The sequence below is a fragment of the Chanodichthys erythropterus genome, chromosome 9 (assembly GCF_024489055.1).
Source record: "Chanodichthys erythropterus isolate Z2021 chromosome 9, ASM2448905v1, whole genome shotgun sequence".
Classification (NCBI taxonomy): Eukaryota; Metazoa; Chordata; class Actinopteri; order Cypriniformes; family Xenocyprididae; genus Chanodichthys; species Chanodichthys erythropterus.
This window is the reverse complement of record NC_090229.1, coordinates 38,664,491-38,682,357: the sequence shown is the minus strand read 5'-3', so window position 1 is coordinate 38,682,357 and position 17,867 is coordinate 38,664,491. Positions and strand designations below refer to the sequence as shown.

Genomic DNA, 17,867 nt, shown 5'->3' with positions numbered 1-17,867 from the left:
TGGATCTGGATACTTGTTGGTCCAGGAACAACATTTCTATGAGCAAATCAGATTCAGGTTTCAGTTTAGGGTTAGATCTAAGTCTGAGTTAAAAACATTCTCATCAGCTAGGGCTGTCCAAATGTTTGGATGGTGCGATTGTATATAACTGCATTTTTTCCATTTAAATATCTATTTTGTTTATGTTCAGTTACTATGACATGAATATAATTTTCTAAAGTGCTTGATTGATTTTATTTAATCTTTATTTTTTAATATGTTTATTATTGTTTTGGAACCCAATCAAACCGGGAATAAATTTGCACAGAAATAATAATGCAAATGCAGAAGTGGAGTGTTTTGCAGCCATCAAAATCAAAATTTGTTTATATTTACAAAATAGAATTAAGTTGGCAAGTGAAAACATCCTGTGCTTTTGTCAGTTAAATAAGGGTTAAAGAGAACAAACAAATCACAGATTTTATTGCATCTTACAAAATGTCCCAACCTTTCTGGAAATGGGGTTGAAGTTCTACCTATATATACTCCCTTTTTGGGGAGATTATACTGTATTGTAAGTCATATCACGTCACTTCTTATAAGTTTGTTAGCTTTTCAAAGCACTCCACAAAAGTACAGTGGTCTGCATTGGGAGGAAAAGACGACAGCATATTAAAAAACACAAACTGGTTTATTGTGTTGGAAGTGTTGGACATGTTACTTTTTAATAAAGTAGTTAGTTATAGTCACAAGTTACTTCTGACAAATAGTAACTGAGTTACATCATTATAAAAGTGACTAATTACCAGGGAAAGTAATTATTGCGTTACTTTAAAAAAAAATTGAAAATTGAAATGTCAAATAACTTGCCCCTAATATTAGATATGTCTAAAAAATAAATTATTCTTGATCCGACTTGTGACTCATGATCCGCTCTTGCTCACGACATGAAATATCTCTGTACAATACGTGTTGGTAGCCATTAAAGAAAACGTAGTTTCCTATTTATGTTTAAATAGTCCTATGTTATGTTCTAAATTCATCTATTTGATAATGAAAAGTGAACAGCATGAGTAAGATGCATCATAAGATGCGCAATATATCAGGAGACATGGAGTGGGTCAGACATGATTTTGACCACTTCATTAAGTTTTGTTTTGTAGAAAGCCTCTCTTTAAAGTGAATTTCATTTTTCATCTTAATTTTAATCAATGTTTCATCAACCAATTGCCTGGATTTAATAAATAAGAAGCAAATATAGCAGAAAACATTATCGTGACATGGAGGCGCCGGCGCGATCACTTGCAAGTAACCTGGAGCGCGTCTTACAGGCTAAATGAACCGAAACTCAGTGGCTGCTTTCCTCACAGACATGAGAAATATATCTATAGAAAGCTTGAAATGTCTGCTTTTAAACAAAATAATTCAAAACGAAAAGAAATGTGCATTTCATTCGCTAAGCGCGTCTTTGCAGCTGACACTGATTCAGAAAACATTAGTTTATTAATAAACAATTAAAATGTCTCCTTGCTGTTTTTGTCACATTCATAATCATTACTTTTGCCGGTTCTTTATGGCAAGCTGTATGCATGTGCGTCACACTGTTCATACCTACATCAGTCTAATTCTTCCATAGTTTGAGGCACAGCCTGTGATGTATGACAGAATCGTCTCTTCTTTTGATGTTATACAAACACAGTTGATTGTTTTTCTTTGTAATAATGTAGTAAATTCTGAATGATGTGTGACGCTTTCATTAATGCCTTGTGGCCGTGATGGACTGATCCGTGTTCAGAGGAGTATATAAACACACTGGAGCCTTCAGCTGTCTCGTCCTCCCCGCTGTGATGGCTCTGACAGTTGTCATATGTGTCATGTCGAGTGTTGGCAGTGCCGGCCGGCTGTATATTAGCACGACCCCGAGCGACTGCAGTCATTTATCTGATTGACACTTCATATTTACTCCTTATTCCCATAAGGCCTGTACTGTAACAGCACTTATTTGATCTTACTAGTGTAACGCGGCTGCTGCAGACGAGAGGCGTTGGATCCAAATGCAGTAGAAATTTACTGAAACTGGAACAAGATAAACCCAGACACATGAACGTGAAGCTGCAACAGACGCTAGACAAGGAAAATGAGAAAAACTGGGGTATTTAAAACAAGGGGTGATTGGCAAACAAGACACACATGGGAACAATCAAGAACTGATCAACAAGACAAACTACAAAGGACTACAAAACATGACACAAGACAGGAAATAACACAAAAGTCCTTACACCTATACAACTATAAAGTTTTCTGTACTCTTCTTAGTCTTCCATCTTTTTAATTTTGGCAGTAGGAAATATTTGGGGATTAATTGTTCTTTCATGTGTTTATCAGTAAAGCGAAAGGCATGTTTAATGCTGAGTTATGCTGGACACTTAGAAGATAACTTTAACTTTTTATTGATGAATTATTTTAAAATCATTATGAAAATTAGTTTGTTCATTGTTATTAAAGGGTTAGTTCACCTAAAAATGAAATTTCAGTCATTTATTACTCGCCCTCATGCCGTTCCACACCCGTAAGACCTTCGTTCATCTTCAGAACACAAATTAAGATATTTTTGATGAAATCCAAGACTGAATCACACATAGGCAGCAATGTCATTGCAACTTTTAAGGTCCAGAAAGGTATTAAAGACATTGTTAAAACAGTCATGTGACTGCAGTGATTCAACCTTAATGTTATGAAGAGACGAGAATACTTTTTGTGCACAAAAACAAAACAAAAATAACGACTTTATTCAACAAATTTGTCTCTTCCCTGTCAGTCTCTTACGCAGTTGACGTAGTAACACAGTGCAGCGCCTCCAGGTTCTACGTCAGAAAGCCGGATCAGTATTGGAGTGTGTGTGTGTGTGTGTTTTGTTAGGAATCAAGGTCAGTAAGAGCAGACTGGCGACATGGCAGCCAATTAGACTGACACCTGGGAGCAGAAGCGCTTCCACGCATACACCGTATAATCTGCTCTAATGTAGATCTGCTGAGTCCTGCTCCACATCACGACACACACTTCAAAACACAGCTGATCTACCACACACACACACACACACACACACACACACACACACACACACACACTCACACACACACTCACAGGAGGAGCCAGGGTTTTGCTTTTTTGACCTTCTAAACACCCTCTTTTGAATACATGACGTTAAACTGTATAATTGACTATTGTCCTTGGCTAGATTCCCTCCGTAACTGTTCTAGTTTTATGTCTCTTATGTCACATTGTGCTCTACTTCTCTTAAAAGGAAATCAGGTTACACTTTATTTTGATGGTCCACTTTAGACATTTTAGTACTAACTAGAAGTAACTTTACAGCTACATGTCAACTAACTCTCATTAGAGTATTAGTAGACTTATAGTCAGGAGAATGTCTAATCGAAATAAAGTGTCACCTAAAATAATTTACATTCAGATCAACAGTTGTTGAACCAGTGTCTGTCAGCCAGTCGTTAACACTATAAAATACATGGTAACACTTTACAAAGAGATCCCATTAGTTAACATTCACTAATCCATTAACTAACAGTGAGCAACATACATTTGTTACAGTATTTATTAATCTTTGATAAAGGGATAGTTCACCTAAAAAAACCTGTATATATGTCTTTGTTTTGCTATATACAAATGAATGTTTGTAGCCAAGCAGATCTCGCCCCCATTGACTACTATATTATGGAAAAAATGCTAAAATGCATAGAAATTTATACAGGTTTGTAACAACTTTAGAGGGAGTAAATGATGACAAAATTTTATTTTTTTGGGTCAACTATCCCTTAAACATTATTAAGTAACAAATACAGCTGTTCATTGTTAGTTCTGGTGATAATAATATTAACTTTTGTGTTTTTAATCATGTATTAGTAAATGTTGAAATTACCATTAAATAAGATTAATAAATGCTTGAAAAGTATTATTCATTGTTAATTCATGTTAACTAATGCAGTTTAACTAATATTAACCCCAGCGGTGTTCCTGGTGTCTGAAAACACATTTAGATGTAAAATGTGACGTCTAAGCTTCTTCAGTCCTCTAATAGCTCTGGATTCCCATTTCTGACTCTGGCTGTCATTTGACCATCTTTGTGTTTGTTTGTGTGCCTCCAGCGCGACGGAGATGATCTTGGCTCGAGCGCGACAGCTGGCTGACGTTAAGAAGGAAGATGGTTTCTCTGCGCTGCATCTGGCCGCCCTCAACAACCACCGTGATGTAGCTGAGATTCTCCTCAAAGAGGTGAGAGAAGTTCAGAAAATGCATGTACAGTCAGACACTTACAGTGGAAAGCTGAAAGCAAATGTTTTGACGGTATGACAATAATACTCAAACATTACACAAGTTCTAGTAAATCACTCACCAAACCTGTCAAAGAAAGCAAGCCAAATTGATTTAAATTATTAGAATACAGGAAGTATGCATATTGTGTTGATACTAATAAAATTTGTATGTTGCATAATGTGTTAAATAGCGTTCTTAGTCTTTCCTTATTTTGACAGGCCCAGACAAAATCTACAGGAGTTTACATTAAATTAAATGCCAGATTCAGTTTATTATGTAACCAAAATACCAATAATAACCAGAAAAAACCCTGTGCATAATGCAGGAATTATAAACAAGCCTGAAATGCAGTGGGACTCTTATTTTGAAATGTCTATGCTGTACTATGAGCTGCTCATTCAAAAAGATGGAGATCAAATCTGCACTCTACAGTATAAACACCATGAGATAAAAATTGTCATAATTCATCAACAGTAAATCATAAACTGTGAGCAACGATGCCATGTTTTTACTCAGAAACATGCAGCACTTTAATTAAATCAAGTTTATTAATCACATTAGGCTGTAATGCAATTCCTGTTTCTCATCCCCAGATTTATGACCTCTTAAAATAAACACCTCCTAAACACATTTTACAGTTCACACACATCTCTTTTTAGTTGTCTTTTTAGAGTATCAGTGTAAACACCTTTTTCTTTCATTTTCATTGTGTTCATGCCACAGATGAGTTTTCAGTGACTGCAGGGCTTGTTAAATCACTATTGTGTGACATCATGGCTGTCATAATAGCTTTATTTATAAGCACTAACTTGAGCAACAGTCAACCCTCACTTTCTTTGAGTTTGTAATACAATATTGGATGAACTGAGCTTACTGCCATCTGGTGGCTGGTGCAGGGTTCGTACAGTCATCAAAAACTTGGACAAAGTCATGGAATTTTAAAATGGCAATTTCCAGGCCTGGAAAAGTTGTGGGAAAATAAATAAACCCAGAAAGTTTTGGAAAAGTAATGGAAATTTGTTTCACAAATATCTGAATAATAGAATATATATTTATTCAGGTCTAAACAACAGTGTGTCTAGTTCAAGTGTAGTTCCGGCGGAAGAGTGACCTCTGACCCAACACATGCATAAAAACATAGATTGGTCTAATTTGATACTGAAAAGTAAGACTGATTACCTGTAACTAACTGCTAGTTGGTCATACTTCTTAAAACACAGTCTTAAAATGTTTATGCAACTGGCTGCAGAGTGAGTAAATGATGACTTAATTTTCATTTTAAGGTGAACTGACCCTTTAAAGCAGAAAAAATGAAAGGGTCACACTTTAGTTCAGGGTCCAATTCTCTCTATTAACTACAACCAATAAAAGTATTCCCAGGATGCAAGTTTCGAATGGTTTATAATACAGTGATTTACTGTATTCAGAATGTTGATGATAATTTTAGACACACAGCCAAACACAATTCATCTAATGGCACAATTTATATTCAGTTTATGTCTGCAAAAATATAAACAGAAGCCTGTAAATCAAAACATTTTTAAGGTTGTGAGAGAAACAAATTTTTGTGTAACTCTTTTCCTTGAAGGGTCGCTGTGACATCAACATCCGCAACAATCGGAATCAGACGCCGCTCCAGCTGGCCGTGACTCAGGGTCACGTGGCTCTAGTGGCCCTGCTGGTGACGGAGGGGGCAGACGTCAACGCGGAGGATGAGGACGGAGACACGGCCATGCACACGGCTCTCAGCCGCCAGCAGCTGGCCACCGTCATGAGCAGCGGGGAGGGCGAGGGCGCCGTGCTGTACGGCCGGGTGAGATCAGGAGGGCCACAGTCACAACACTTCAGCAGTCATGACCAATACCTGTCAAATTCAGTACCATATTCAGTACCATAGCAAAAACTTTTGAGGTAACTATTACCTAACCAGACACGACGTGACGCCGCGACGCGTGAAAAAAGGCATTTTTTTGATCCAGCCGATTCTATTTTAGAAACGGTTTCCATTTCTGAAACAACAACATACACAAGTATGACAATGATAGTCTCAGGGACTGATTACGTACTTTATTTAATGTTTAATAATTTAATGTGAGTTCGAATATCATTTTGTGTGACCTTTATAGCCATACTGAAAGCGACAATGGATAATTCCAGGAAACAAAAATGTTCAAACCGTGAACTCCGTATCTCTATGACAAAGATTATTTCAGTCACTCAGTATGTATTATTAATCATGTTAAAATGGAGTAACGTTTTTGAATTTGATTATGTACTATTTGGTTGCGAGTGCAGTGTGCATGCAGAGAGACTCCGCCCACACGCTCTTCTGATTGGCTGTAAACTTTGATTGATTTGTTTGCGAGTGCAGTGTGATTGCAGAGAGACTCCGCCCACACGCTCTTCTGATTGGCTCTAAACTTTGATTTTGTTTGCGAGTGCAGTGTGCTTGCAGAGAGACTCCGCCCACACGCTCTTCTGATTGGCTGTGATTTTGGATTGATTTTGTCACGTCTCACAGTCGCGTCTGGTATGGATAGAGAAACTGCTTGTCCTTCAAATCTTATCACGTCACGTCTGGTTTGGACATGGTGTTTACGTTTCATTATTTTTTTATTCATCTATTTGAAATATTAAATGACGCAAACAAGGAAACACATGACAGGTAACAGAACAAGTGCAAGACTTAGTTTTTTGTTCAAATTCAATCCCGCATTTAATGCGGTTGTCACTCCCAAAATTTTGCACTTAGCAGCATGAAAAATAAAGCTTTTATTCAGATTATGAATGGCGTGAGCTGAGCAGAGCTCAGATATTATTGAGCAGATTCTGACTTAAAGTCCTCTGATTCATGCGCTCAACAGACATGTCTGTGATTGGCTGCAGTGCTCCACACTGCAAAAACAGGTTGTAAATAGAAACCTCACAGAGAGCTCACACAAATATGAGCGTTTGAAAGCAGCCGCCCATCCATGTAAAGATTCAAACACTGCAGAAATAATGGTAATTACTTATTTTATTCCTTCATTCTGTGCTTGTAGTTGTGTAGCTCAGGGCTGATGGGAAACACGGAGCTGAACGTCGGCGCTGCTATCGCTTGCTTCCTGGCACAGGAAGGGGCCGATATCAATTATGCCAACCATAAAGGTAAAAGCCCACTGGACCTGGTCACAGACAGCAGCGTACAAACACTCATCAGGAGCTTCGCGGAGAAACACAGGTGTGTCTCGTGTGTTTATTGTGCCGTTTATTACTTGATCGGGATCGGATGTGATTTTGACATGGTGTGTGTGTATTCAGACTTCAGGCCATCACGTGTGGCACGGGCACTAGCAGCAGCAGTCTCAGGCGGGTACACACTACGCCCAACACCATGACCAACCTGGCCGTGCCCAGCGTGACGGGCCCCAGCGAGTGCCTCATCTGCTCCGAGCTCGCGCTGCTAGTGCTGTTCTCCCCCTGTCAGCACAGCGTCGCCTGCGAGGGTGAGTTTACACACACACACACACACACACACACACACACACACACACACACACACACACACACACACACACACACACACACACACACACACACACACACACACACACACACACACACACACACACACACACACACTACTGTAAGCTTTTTAAAACATTTTGTTCAGGCTTTCTCAAGCCGACATCAGAGTTTGTCTCACGAACTTGATCTAGTCGTTGTCATTGTTTGATAAGCTGTTTTGCTCAGAAATACAGTATAAATCACAATACGATGGTAAAGATGGCCACAAATTCTGTTTCTGTTGACTTTATGCATGTATAACAGGAAGAGTATTTGCATCCGTGTTTGTATACATGAGTAGATGCAGATTATGATATTAGCTGTATAAGTTGGATGGATGTTGATCCAAAAACATTTTACTTGGTATTACAGTACATATAGTTGATGTATAAAGCAAATCTGTCCTGTCGTCTCTCTTCAGAATGTGCTCACAGAATGAAGAAATGCATCCGCTGCCAGGTGACGATAACAAAGAAAATTCGACAAGGTAAGTGCTGGTATTTTATGCTGAGATTTTTGAGTATTTTTGCATTCCAGCCGTGGCGTTCATGACCTGTTCATAATTTCCTCTTTGAAATGAGCATGCTGTGTTATGGTCAGCTACATTGTTAAATTCGCATACACTCAGCTCTTAAAGGGAAAGTTCACCCAAAAATAAAAAAATGATCCCATGATTTACTCACCCTCAAGTCATCCTAGGTGTATATGACTTTCTTCTTTCAGATGAACACAATCAGAGCTATATTAAAAATATCCTAGCTCTTCCAAGCTTTATAATGATGGGGGTGAAAGTTTGAAGCCAAAAAAAGCGCATTCATGAATCATAAAAGTAATCCATACAACTCCAGGGGTTAAAGGCACAATATGTAAGATTTTGGCAGTAAAATATCCATAAACCACGAGGCCAGTGTTATATATTTTGTTCACTTGAGTACTTACAATATCCCAAATGTTTGCAACTATTTGTAAATCGTGAGAAAATTGCAATTTTATCCAAGGCTGCGGGACGTGTGAGGAGTCGCCTGTCAGTGGCGTCATACCCGCGTTACCCTCGGTTTCCGGTTTATTTTGTAGAAACCATGGAAACACCAAAGACACTTTAATATTTACATGTTTTAATAGACAAGGGAAAAACTGTTTTGATATATTTATAAACAGAAAACAACAACAGTGTCTCACAGCAGCGAGCGAACGCACAGAATCACGTTATAACATCATTTTCAACACTCTCAAATGTATCTAATATGATAAACAGAGCTGCGTTTCCTCATACTCATGACCGGAAAAGCGGCAGCAGCGACTGTGTCATAATAAAAGTCCCGCTGCTCGTGAGGCTCAGCTCCTCGTTCAGCTCCACAACACTCGCTCCTGCTCTGCTTCATACTACAGTAACGTTAATAATCACATCCATGAACATGATTTCTTCCAGAGTCCAATCCCTATTCTTTTCCAGCTGTGATGTGAAGACCACATGTCCCAAGATTCCGCTCTAAAACTTGGCGTCATCAAGCTACATATTGTACCTTTAATAAAGGCCCTCTGAAGCAAAGAAAAATGTCCATATTTATAACTTTATAAACTATAATCACTGGCTTCCGGTAATGGCTGTAGTTCCGGTGGAGGAGTGACCTCTGACCCGACACATGACGCACTGACGAACGTGGAAAAAAAAAAAACGGTCACGAATCAGAATGTCGGAGGATTTTGATATAAGAGAAGAGGAGCTTGAGTTTGCTTGAACTGTCAGAGGCATCTAAGATTACGATACTCCTACATCCTGTGTCATGCGTCGGGTCAGAGGTCACTCTTCCACCAGAACTCGACTCGCGTACGACCGTTACCAGAAGCCAGTGATTATAGTGTCTAAAGTTATAAATATGGATATTTTTCTTACAAAAACACACTTCTCTTCAGAAGGCCTTTATTAACCCCCTGGAGTCGTGTGGATTACTGTTATGATGAATGGATGAGCTTTTTTGGGCTTCATAATCTTGAGCCCCATTCACTGCCATTATAAAGCTTGGAAGAACCAGAATATTTATTTATATAACTCCGATTGTGTTCATCTGAAAGAAGTCAAGATGGCTTGAGGGTGAGTAAATCATGGGATTATTTTCATTTTTTGGGTGAACTAACTCTTTAAAGACTCTGGATTATGTTCCCATCCTCTTTCACATCCTGCAAAGAAATTAATCTTTTAGTTCTTTCCCTACTAATGCCTGATCTCATATCCTCTCCCAGACCAAACGGAGGTGGAGTGCAGCCCGAGCTCGGAGAACTCGGAGCAGCACAACCTGCTGGAGCAGCTGCAGTCGCGCTACAGGCAGATGGAGGAGCGCATCACATGCCCCATCTGCATCGACAACCACATCAAGCTGGTGTTCCAGTGCGGCCACGCCTCCTGCATCGACTGCAGCGCCGCCCTCAAAACCTGCCCCATCTGCCGACAGACCATCCGCGAGCGGATCCAGCTGTTCGTCTGACAGAGCCGCGGCGTGGCGATCGTGTGGCCGTTCTCAAAGCGAACTGAAGGGAAGACGGTTGGCTGCTTGTGCTTCATAGTCTGTCCTGTCCCGAGCGTCATCATTTAGCCAGGACTGCGCCGGGCTCTCGTGCGGGACCGGAGGGTGTGAGGCTTGATTGTCTCGCCTTTGAAATTCGATTCAGGAGAATTTGGACCTTGTTGACAATGTTTCCGAGTAGCATGAGGACGTCTGCTCCGACAACATCTGTAACCACAGTATTACCGAGTGAAGAGGAGTTTATCGGCTCACGGGAGATCATCAGATGTACTCCATAGTGAACGTAACACATACCCAGCATGCAACGTACTGTGAGCTGACATGTCACATCAGCCCCACGCAAAACCTGGGCCATATTTTACCCTAAAATCCAAAGAAAGAAACTGCTTTGTAAGAATATTTATTTTATTTGGTGACACCCTTAATTCTCATTACTTTGATGAAGCGTTTATGCATTCATGGTAGTACAGTATTTGTTTTACTCTTGCTATAATTTATGAAATGAAACAGAAATCTTATTACAGCACATTTACAATGAATATAATTCTCCTCAAAACATGTCAAATGTCATTTATTATTTTTGTTCACTTGGTTTTGGGGTGAAATATGGCGTGTTTCTCCAAACTCTAACTTCATTCTAAGCCAGATCTGATCCACGGCACTCATCAGTCCCTGAGAATGGCGTGAATATCATCGGCAGCGTTTTGCGCCGTTGTTCGTCAGAGAGTGATGTTGTACAGATGCCTGTACCATATGCCTGTACCGTACCACGCGCAGATATAGGATTTACTGAAGCTTTCCACGAGCAAGAGATATACATACTGCATGCTGGTGAGCGTATTATCTACATCATATATTGTGTCACCAATACCATTCGTAGTGTTATAAGTACAGACGACCTGTGATTTCTACCTGTGTGTGATAATGGCTCTGTGTCTGTGCGAGGGTCCGACTGAAAAGGCGCTCAGGACCCTTAAATGCATACAAGTAGATTAAATTGTGTCAGCAAAGGTGCTGAATGCTTCCCAATACTAGGAGTTGTTTAGTTTTCTCAGGTTCATGCAAGTCAGTTCGACTCAGAGAATGCAAGAAGCTTCCCTCTGTAAACTTTACAAAACGTTCAGCCTTATCCACTGGCATTGCATGACATTATATAAAGTATTTATTAGCCTCATAAACCAGATCTCCCACTGTAATGCTTTGCCTAAATGTGTTCTGGGATTTAAATCACATCACAGTGAATTGGGAACTCTTACGATTTAAAGAAAACGTTTATCATTCATGTCATTATTTCCTCATCCTCTTATCATTTAAATCACTAAATCACATATTTTTTTCCCCCATTGAACACAATTTTTTTTTTTTTTTTGATGTCATCATCTACTACTGTAACTCTTTTGTCTTTCAAGCTTCAAAAAAGAACCATAAAATCAAATAAAAAAATAAATAAATAAAAAAACATGATTTTACTCCAAGGTCATACAATATCAGTGTGTGAGAAACTATGGAAGCTTGTTTCCGCCACAGAATACAGAAATAAAAAAGGTTATTGAGACATTTTATCTCGCAATTCTGACTTTTATTGAAATTGCTATTTTATGTCTCGCAATTACCATTTTTTTCTCAGAAATGTGAGGTATAAACTCACGTTTGGGATTTATAAAGTCAGAATTGCCAGAAATAAAGTTGCAATTCTGACTTTTTGTCTCAGAAATGTTGCCGTTAGCCAGTTAGAATCGCAATTCTGACTTTTATAGCAATTACCAATTATAACTCGCAATTACAAGAAAAGTCAGATTTGCGCATTTATATATTACATTTCTGAGGAAAAAGTAATTGCAAGATATAAATTCACAGTTGCGAGAAAACTTATATATATATATATATATATACAGCTATGGAAAAAATTAAGAGACCACTCCAAGTTCAGAAATCAATGTTAAGTGGTCTCTTAATTTTTTCCATAGCTGTATATTAGAAACTTGTATATAGAAATTATATAAACTCACAATTCTGAGTTTTCTCACAACTGCGAATTTATATCTTGCAATTACTTTTTCCTCAGAAATGTAATATATAAATGCTCAATTCTGAGAAAAAAGTCAGAATGTCATATTTTTATCTTGCAATTCAGACTTTATGGCCCGGTTTCACAGACAGGGCTCACACTAAACCAGGATTAAGCCTTAGTTCAATTAGGATATTTAAGTAGCTTTTATAAATGTACCTTAGAAAAAAACATCACTGGTGTGCGTCATGACACAAAACCATGACACTGACATATTTTAAGACATGTCAGTACATTTCACTTTCATTTAAAACAGCTCAAACATGCAGTTTAGTCTGGGACTAGCTTAAGCCTTGTCTGTGAAACTGGGGGTATAAATCACAATTGTGAGTAATAATTGAATAATAAAGTAATAATTGCGAGATATAAACTTTGCAGTTGCAAGAAAAGTCAGAATTCAGAGTTTATATCATTTCTGGGAAAAAATATGAATTGCGAGTTCGATAAATTAGCAATTTATCAAAATTTGGACTATAAATTGCGAATTTATATCTTATATTTAGGAGAAAAAAGTAATTGCGAAATATAACTTTGCAGTTGCGAGAAAAGTCAGAATTGTGAGTTTGTATCAAATTTATGAGAAAAAGTCAGAATTTCGAAGTATATATTCGCAATTGAGAGAAAAGTGAGAATTTATATCATAATTTGGACTTTTTTTTTCTGAGAAATTAAAAAAAAAGATTTATAAAGTCAGAATTGCGAGATAAAAAGTCCTTACAATTACCTTTCTTTGTTTTTTATTTTTCTTCTTTTTATTTTATTTCATTTTTTTAAATTTTGTATTCCATGGCAAAACAAGATTTCATAAGGAACAGACCCACATTTTGGAAAATTGGTAAAATAGCTCACGTCAAATGGACTACTTTTCTTTTTCTTTTTTTCTTTTTTTTTGGAGTTGGAATCACTATAGTTGCATGGAGTTGTGCGGTGTAAGGATACTTAGAAAGTTTCCCTGAAATAATACCAGCAGGAGTTTGTAATGGCATGAGGGTGAGTAAATGTCATTTCTGAGAGAACTATTTCTGTAATGGTTACTGTATTTCACCTACTATTATGATGTAAAAATTGTGCTAGAATGGCAGCTGGGTGTGTTTCGTCAGGAAGTGTATTTTACCATTGTTAGTTAAAACATTTGAAATGTTTCCCCATTTCCAACATTAGACCTGTAAGTACTTGAGCATCAGTTCATCCCCTCTAATTGTCTGTTGAGTGTTTTTGTTCCAGAAGGGCTTACTGTGTGCATTTATTCTGTTTTAATGTATTTGTCATTCTGTGACAGGCTTTTTTTTTTTTTAATAGGTCCTGCTTTTGGGACAGCCAACACAAATATGTAAATTTGAATGTCTCGCTGTACGCCAACCGCTGCAAAGGTCTGCAGTTCGTGAGAGATACGATGGCGGAATTAGTGCCAAAATATATCAGCGCGTGCGGAAGAGCGCACAAACGTACAAGAGCATCATGTCCGGATGAAGCCTTTGTGATATTTTGATTTAACTTATCGGTCCTTGCTACAGGGCTGGACTTACGAGCAGTTAGTTGTACTTTATAATTTGTTTAAACTGAAAATTTGTGTAGTTCTTTTGCTTTTTCAATTAAGAGGACAATGGAAGTCAGCCTCGACTTGTAGAATAGAAGGACAGTCTAGTTAAATGAAGCTTATCTGCTAACAGCTCACGATATACAACAACTACCTGTAAGCCATCACTTCTGCTCAATATTACTGGTAAGTGACTACTTTGCCGTTTCGTAAATTATTCCCGTTTATATTAGTTATTATAATATACAAAGTATCCTAAGTTTGCAATATGATGTAAATGGCATGTCAAATCAAAACTGATTGCAGTTGTGAAAGCAAATTTCAGAATCCAGAAATCTGAAGTTTGAGGTCAGAATTCACTCACAGAATGTTGTTGTCGTCTCTTCCGTGTAGAATATTGACAATCTAGAATTCATCTAGAACTGTCAGTCTTTGTTTTGGCAGTTGTAATGATATTGTTTGTGCTGTACATAATACTAATTCAAAAGAGCAAAATATATGTGAGTTGTCAGCAGGTAAGGACAAAAACACGATAATGAAGGACAGAAATGGTTTGCTGAGGTTTACTTTAAGGAAAGTGTATGTCAGATTATTTAAGCAAAAAAAATGTTACAAAATGTTTATACAGTTCAGTATGTGGAGTTCCGATGTTGGCCTTACTGTCCATTTCCTATATTTATTTTGTTGTTTTTGTCACCTTTTTTTCAAGTTTTACTCTGTAAAAATTTTTTTGCAGTAAACATTGAACTGTTTTATAAGCATATATTTATGGTTTCATTTTTTGGGAGCTGTAGTGGTGGGATCTAAGGATCTCATCAGTGAATAAAATTGAGAATGAATCCTCATTTCAACATTGAAAAGCTTGGAGAAATGCACATGATGATATCCAATGCTCAGAGTAACTTTGCAAGCTGAAGCTTTGACCAAAACTCTCGGCGTTTAAAGTGTGTAGACTGAGTCAGGTATGTCTTTACAGAGGTGTCATTAAACATTTCAACATAACATGAGAGTATCAGCAGCTTTACAGCTGTCATGTTAATACAGTGGGGTTCAGGATGTTTGAACAGCAGTGCAGTATGGGATAATCCATGGCTAGCAGTGCATTAAATGATTTTAATGCACGATTTGGAGGCAAAGAACCACCTGACGTGAAGATTGCCAACAAAATGAATAAAAATGTCCCCAAAATTCAATATATGAATCGCCCCTCAGAGTTTTTGTGTTTAACTTAATATCTAGTTAAGCAATATCACACAAGCAAGAGTGATATTTTCTCGATTTTTTTCACGATTGTAAAATGTGTGCAACGGTTCTAGAAACAAGTTGATTGAATTGACCATTTTTAGACACAACGTTTATAATCTTGACTGTTTTTGCTCTCTTTTGCCAACAGAAATAATTCCAAACTAAGAAGAAAAGTTGCGTCTCACAGCAACACACACTGTTTAATTCTTGAATGATTCATTGTTTCTGAATGAATTGGGTGAGTCAATGATTCAATGACCCATTCATAAAGCCAACGGACACTTGCTTCTTTCATGAATGAATCAAGCAGTTTGAACGAATCGGTTGAATGAATGATTCTATGATTCACTTACTACGACTTGCCGCCACCTACTGCCATTTTTAGTTATAATATAATTTGATTTTTCCCAACATCTTATATTTCCAAGGGTTATCTTAGGATTTCAATATTGGGGTGACTCAGCCCCCAATGAGGGTATGATTTAAAAATATATATATATACAGTGTCTCACAGAAGTGAGTTCATGCCTCACATTTTTGTAAATATTTTATTATACCTTTTCATGTGACAACACTGAAGAAATGACACTTTGCTACAATGTAAAGTAGTGAGTTTACAGCTTGAATAACAGTGTAAACTTGCTGTCCCCTCAAAATAACTCAACACACAGCCATTATTGTCTAAACCGCTGGCCACAAAAGTGAGTACACCCCTAAGTAAAAATGTCCAAATTGGGCCCAAGGTGTCAATATTTTGTGTGGCCAGCATTATTTCCAGCACTGCCTTAACCCTCTTGGGCATGAAGTTCACCAGAGCTTCACAGGTTGCCACTGGAGTCCTCTTCCACTCCTCCATGAGGACATCACAGAGCTGGTGGATATTAGAGACCTTGCGCTCCTCCACCTTCCGTTTGAGGATGCCCCACAGATGCTCAATAGGGTTTAGGTACCCTCATCTTCTTTAGCAAGGCAGTGGTCATCTTGGAGGTGTGTTTGGGGTTGTTATCATGTTGGAATACTGCCCTGCGGCCCAGTCTCCGAAGGGAGGGGATCATGCTCTGCTCATTCATGGTTCCCTCAATGAACTGTAGCTCCTCAGTGCCGGCAGCACTCATTCAGCCCCAGACCGACACTCCCACCACCATGCTTGACTGTAGGCAAGACCAGTGGCGTAACTTTGTACTAAAAAGTGGGTGGGACAGGAATGTGTGTGTGGTGGTGGTGGTGGGTGTATTGTATTGTAACTGTATTTTATTGACAAAATTATTGACATAGACCTCATGTTTAATATGATAGTTTCATCCTTACATTTACTATAATCCAATATATTGTTAGTCTCGAGAGTATTTACAATAGTCAGTAAATACATGGATCTGCATTTATCATTAGATTGTTCAGATGGACTAGTGGTACAATTTTCGTTCAGCATACTAGAGGTTCTGGGTTCTAATCCAACCTCGTATCATTTATTTATTTATTTTTTTCTCATTAAAACCAAAAATGTTTATCAGTGATTGTATATCAAGAGCAGGGACACGTTTATGTGCATTTTGTTTTGTGATTTCACCGAAACGAATAGAGAGTCTCGACAGATTGAAGCGCCAAGAGAACACTTGCGCCACTAATAACAGCTGCAACGAGCACTCAGCGTTCAAAAACAACATCCCAGCGCCAAAAAACCCTGGCAAAAAGTGGTGGGGACACGTTACACCCATCCACCCGCAAATTACTCCTATGGGCAAGACACACTTGTCTTTGTACTCCTCACCTGGTTGCCGCCACACACGCTTGACACCATCTGAACCAAATAAGTTTGTCTTGGTCTCATCAGACCACTGGACGTGGTTCCAGTAATCCATGTCCTTAGTCTGCTTGTCTTCAGCAAACTGTTTGCAGGCTTTCTTGTGCAACATCTTTAGAAGAGGCTTCCTTCTGGGATGACAGCCATGCAGACCAATTTGATGCAGTGTGTGGCGTATGGTCTGAGCACTGACAGGCTGACCCCTTCAACCTGTTCAGCAATGCTGGCAGCACTCATACATATATTTCCTGAACACAACCTCTGGATATGACACTGAGCATGTGCACTCAAGTTCTTTGGTCGACCATGGCGAGGCCTGTTCTGAGTGGAACCTGTCCTGTCAAACCGCTGTATGGTCTTGGCCACCATGCTGCAGCTCAGTTTCAGGGTCTTGGCAATCTTCTTATAGCCTACGCCATCTTTATGTAGAGCAACAATTCTTTTTTTCAGATCCTCAGAGGGTTCTTTGCCATGAGGTGCCATGTTGAACTTCCAGTGACCAGTATGAGAGCGTGAGAGCAATAACACCAAATTTAACACACCCGCTCCCCATTCACACCTGAGACCTTGTAACATTAACGAGTCACATGACACCAGGGAGAGAAAATGGCTAATTGGGCCCAATTTGGACTTTTTTACTTAGGGGTGTACTCACTTTTGTGGCCAGCGGTTAAGACATTAATGGCTGTGTGAGTTATTTTGAGGGGAAAGCAAATTTACACCGTTATACAAGCTGTACACTCACTACTTTACATTATAGCAAAGTGTAATTTCTTCAGTGTTGTCACATGAAAAGATATAATAAAATATTTACAAAAATGTGAGGGGTGTACTCAC

At 38.6% G+C, this 17,867-nt stretch overlaps 1 protein-coding gene across 3 annotated transcripts in view; it reads left to right on the top strand.

Annotated features, from left to right (window-relative positions):
- mib2 (MIB E3 ubiquitin protein ligase 2) overlaps positions 1-12,199 on the top strand; it is a 79,557-nt gene extending 67,358 nt beyond the window's left edge. For all 3 annotated transcript variants that reach the window (XM_067395551.1, XM_067395552.1, XM_067395550.1), the window contains 6 exons: positions 4,143-4,269; positions 5,900-6,124; positions 7,353-7,531; positions 7,612-7,796; positions 8,279-8,344; positions 10,099-12,199. In XM_067395551.1, coding sequence (XP_067251652.1) covers positions 4,143-4,269; positions 5,900-6,124; positions 7,353-7,531; positions 7,612-7,796; positions 8,279-8,344; positions 10,099-10,340 — 1,024 coding nt within the window. In that variant the 3' untranslated portion in view covers positions 10,341-12,199. The remainder of the gene's footprint in view (positions 1-4,142; positions 4,270-5,899; positions 6,125-7,352; positions 7,532-7,611; positions 7,797-8,278; positions 8,345-10,098) is intronic.
- Positions 12,200-17,867: the final 5,668 nt, after the last annotated feature.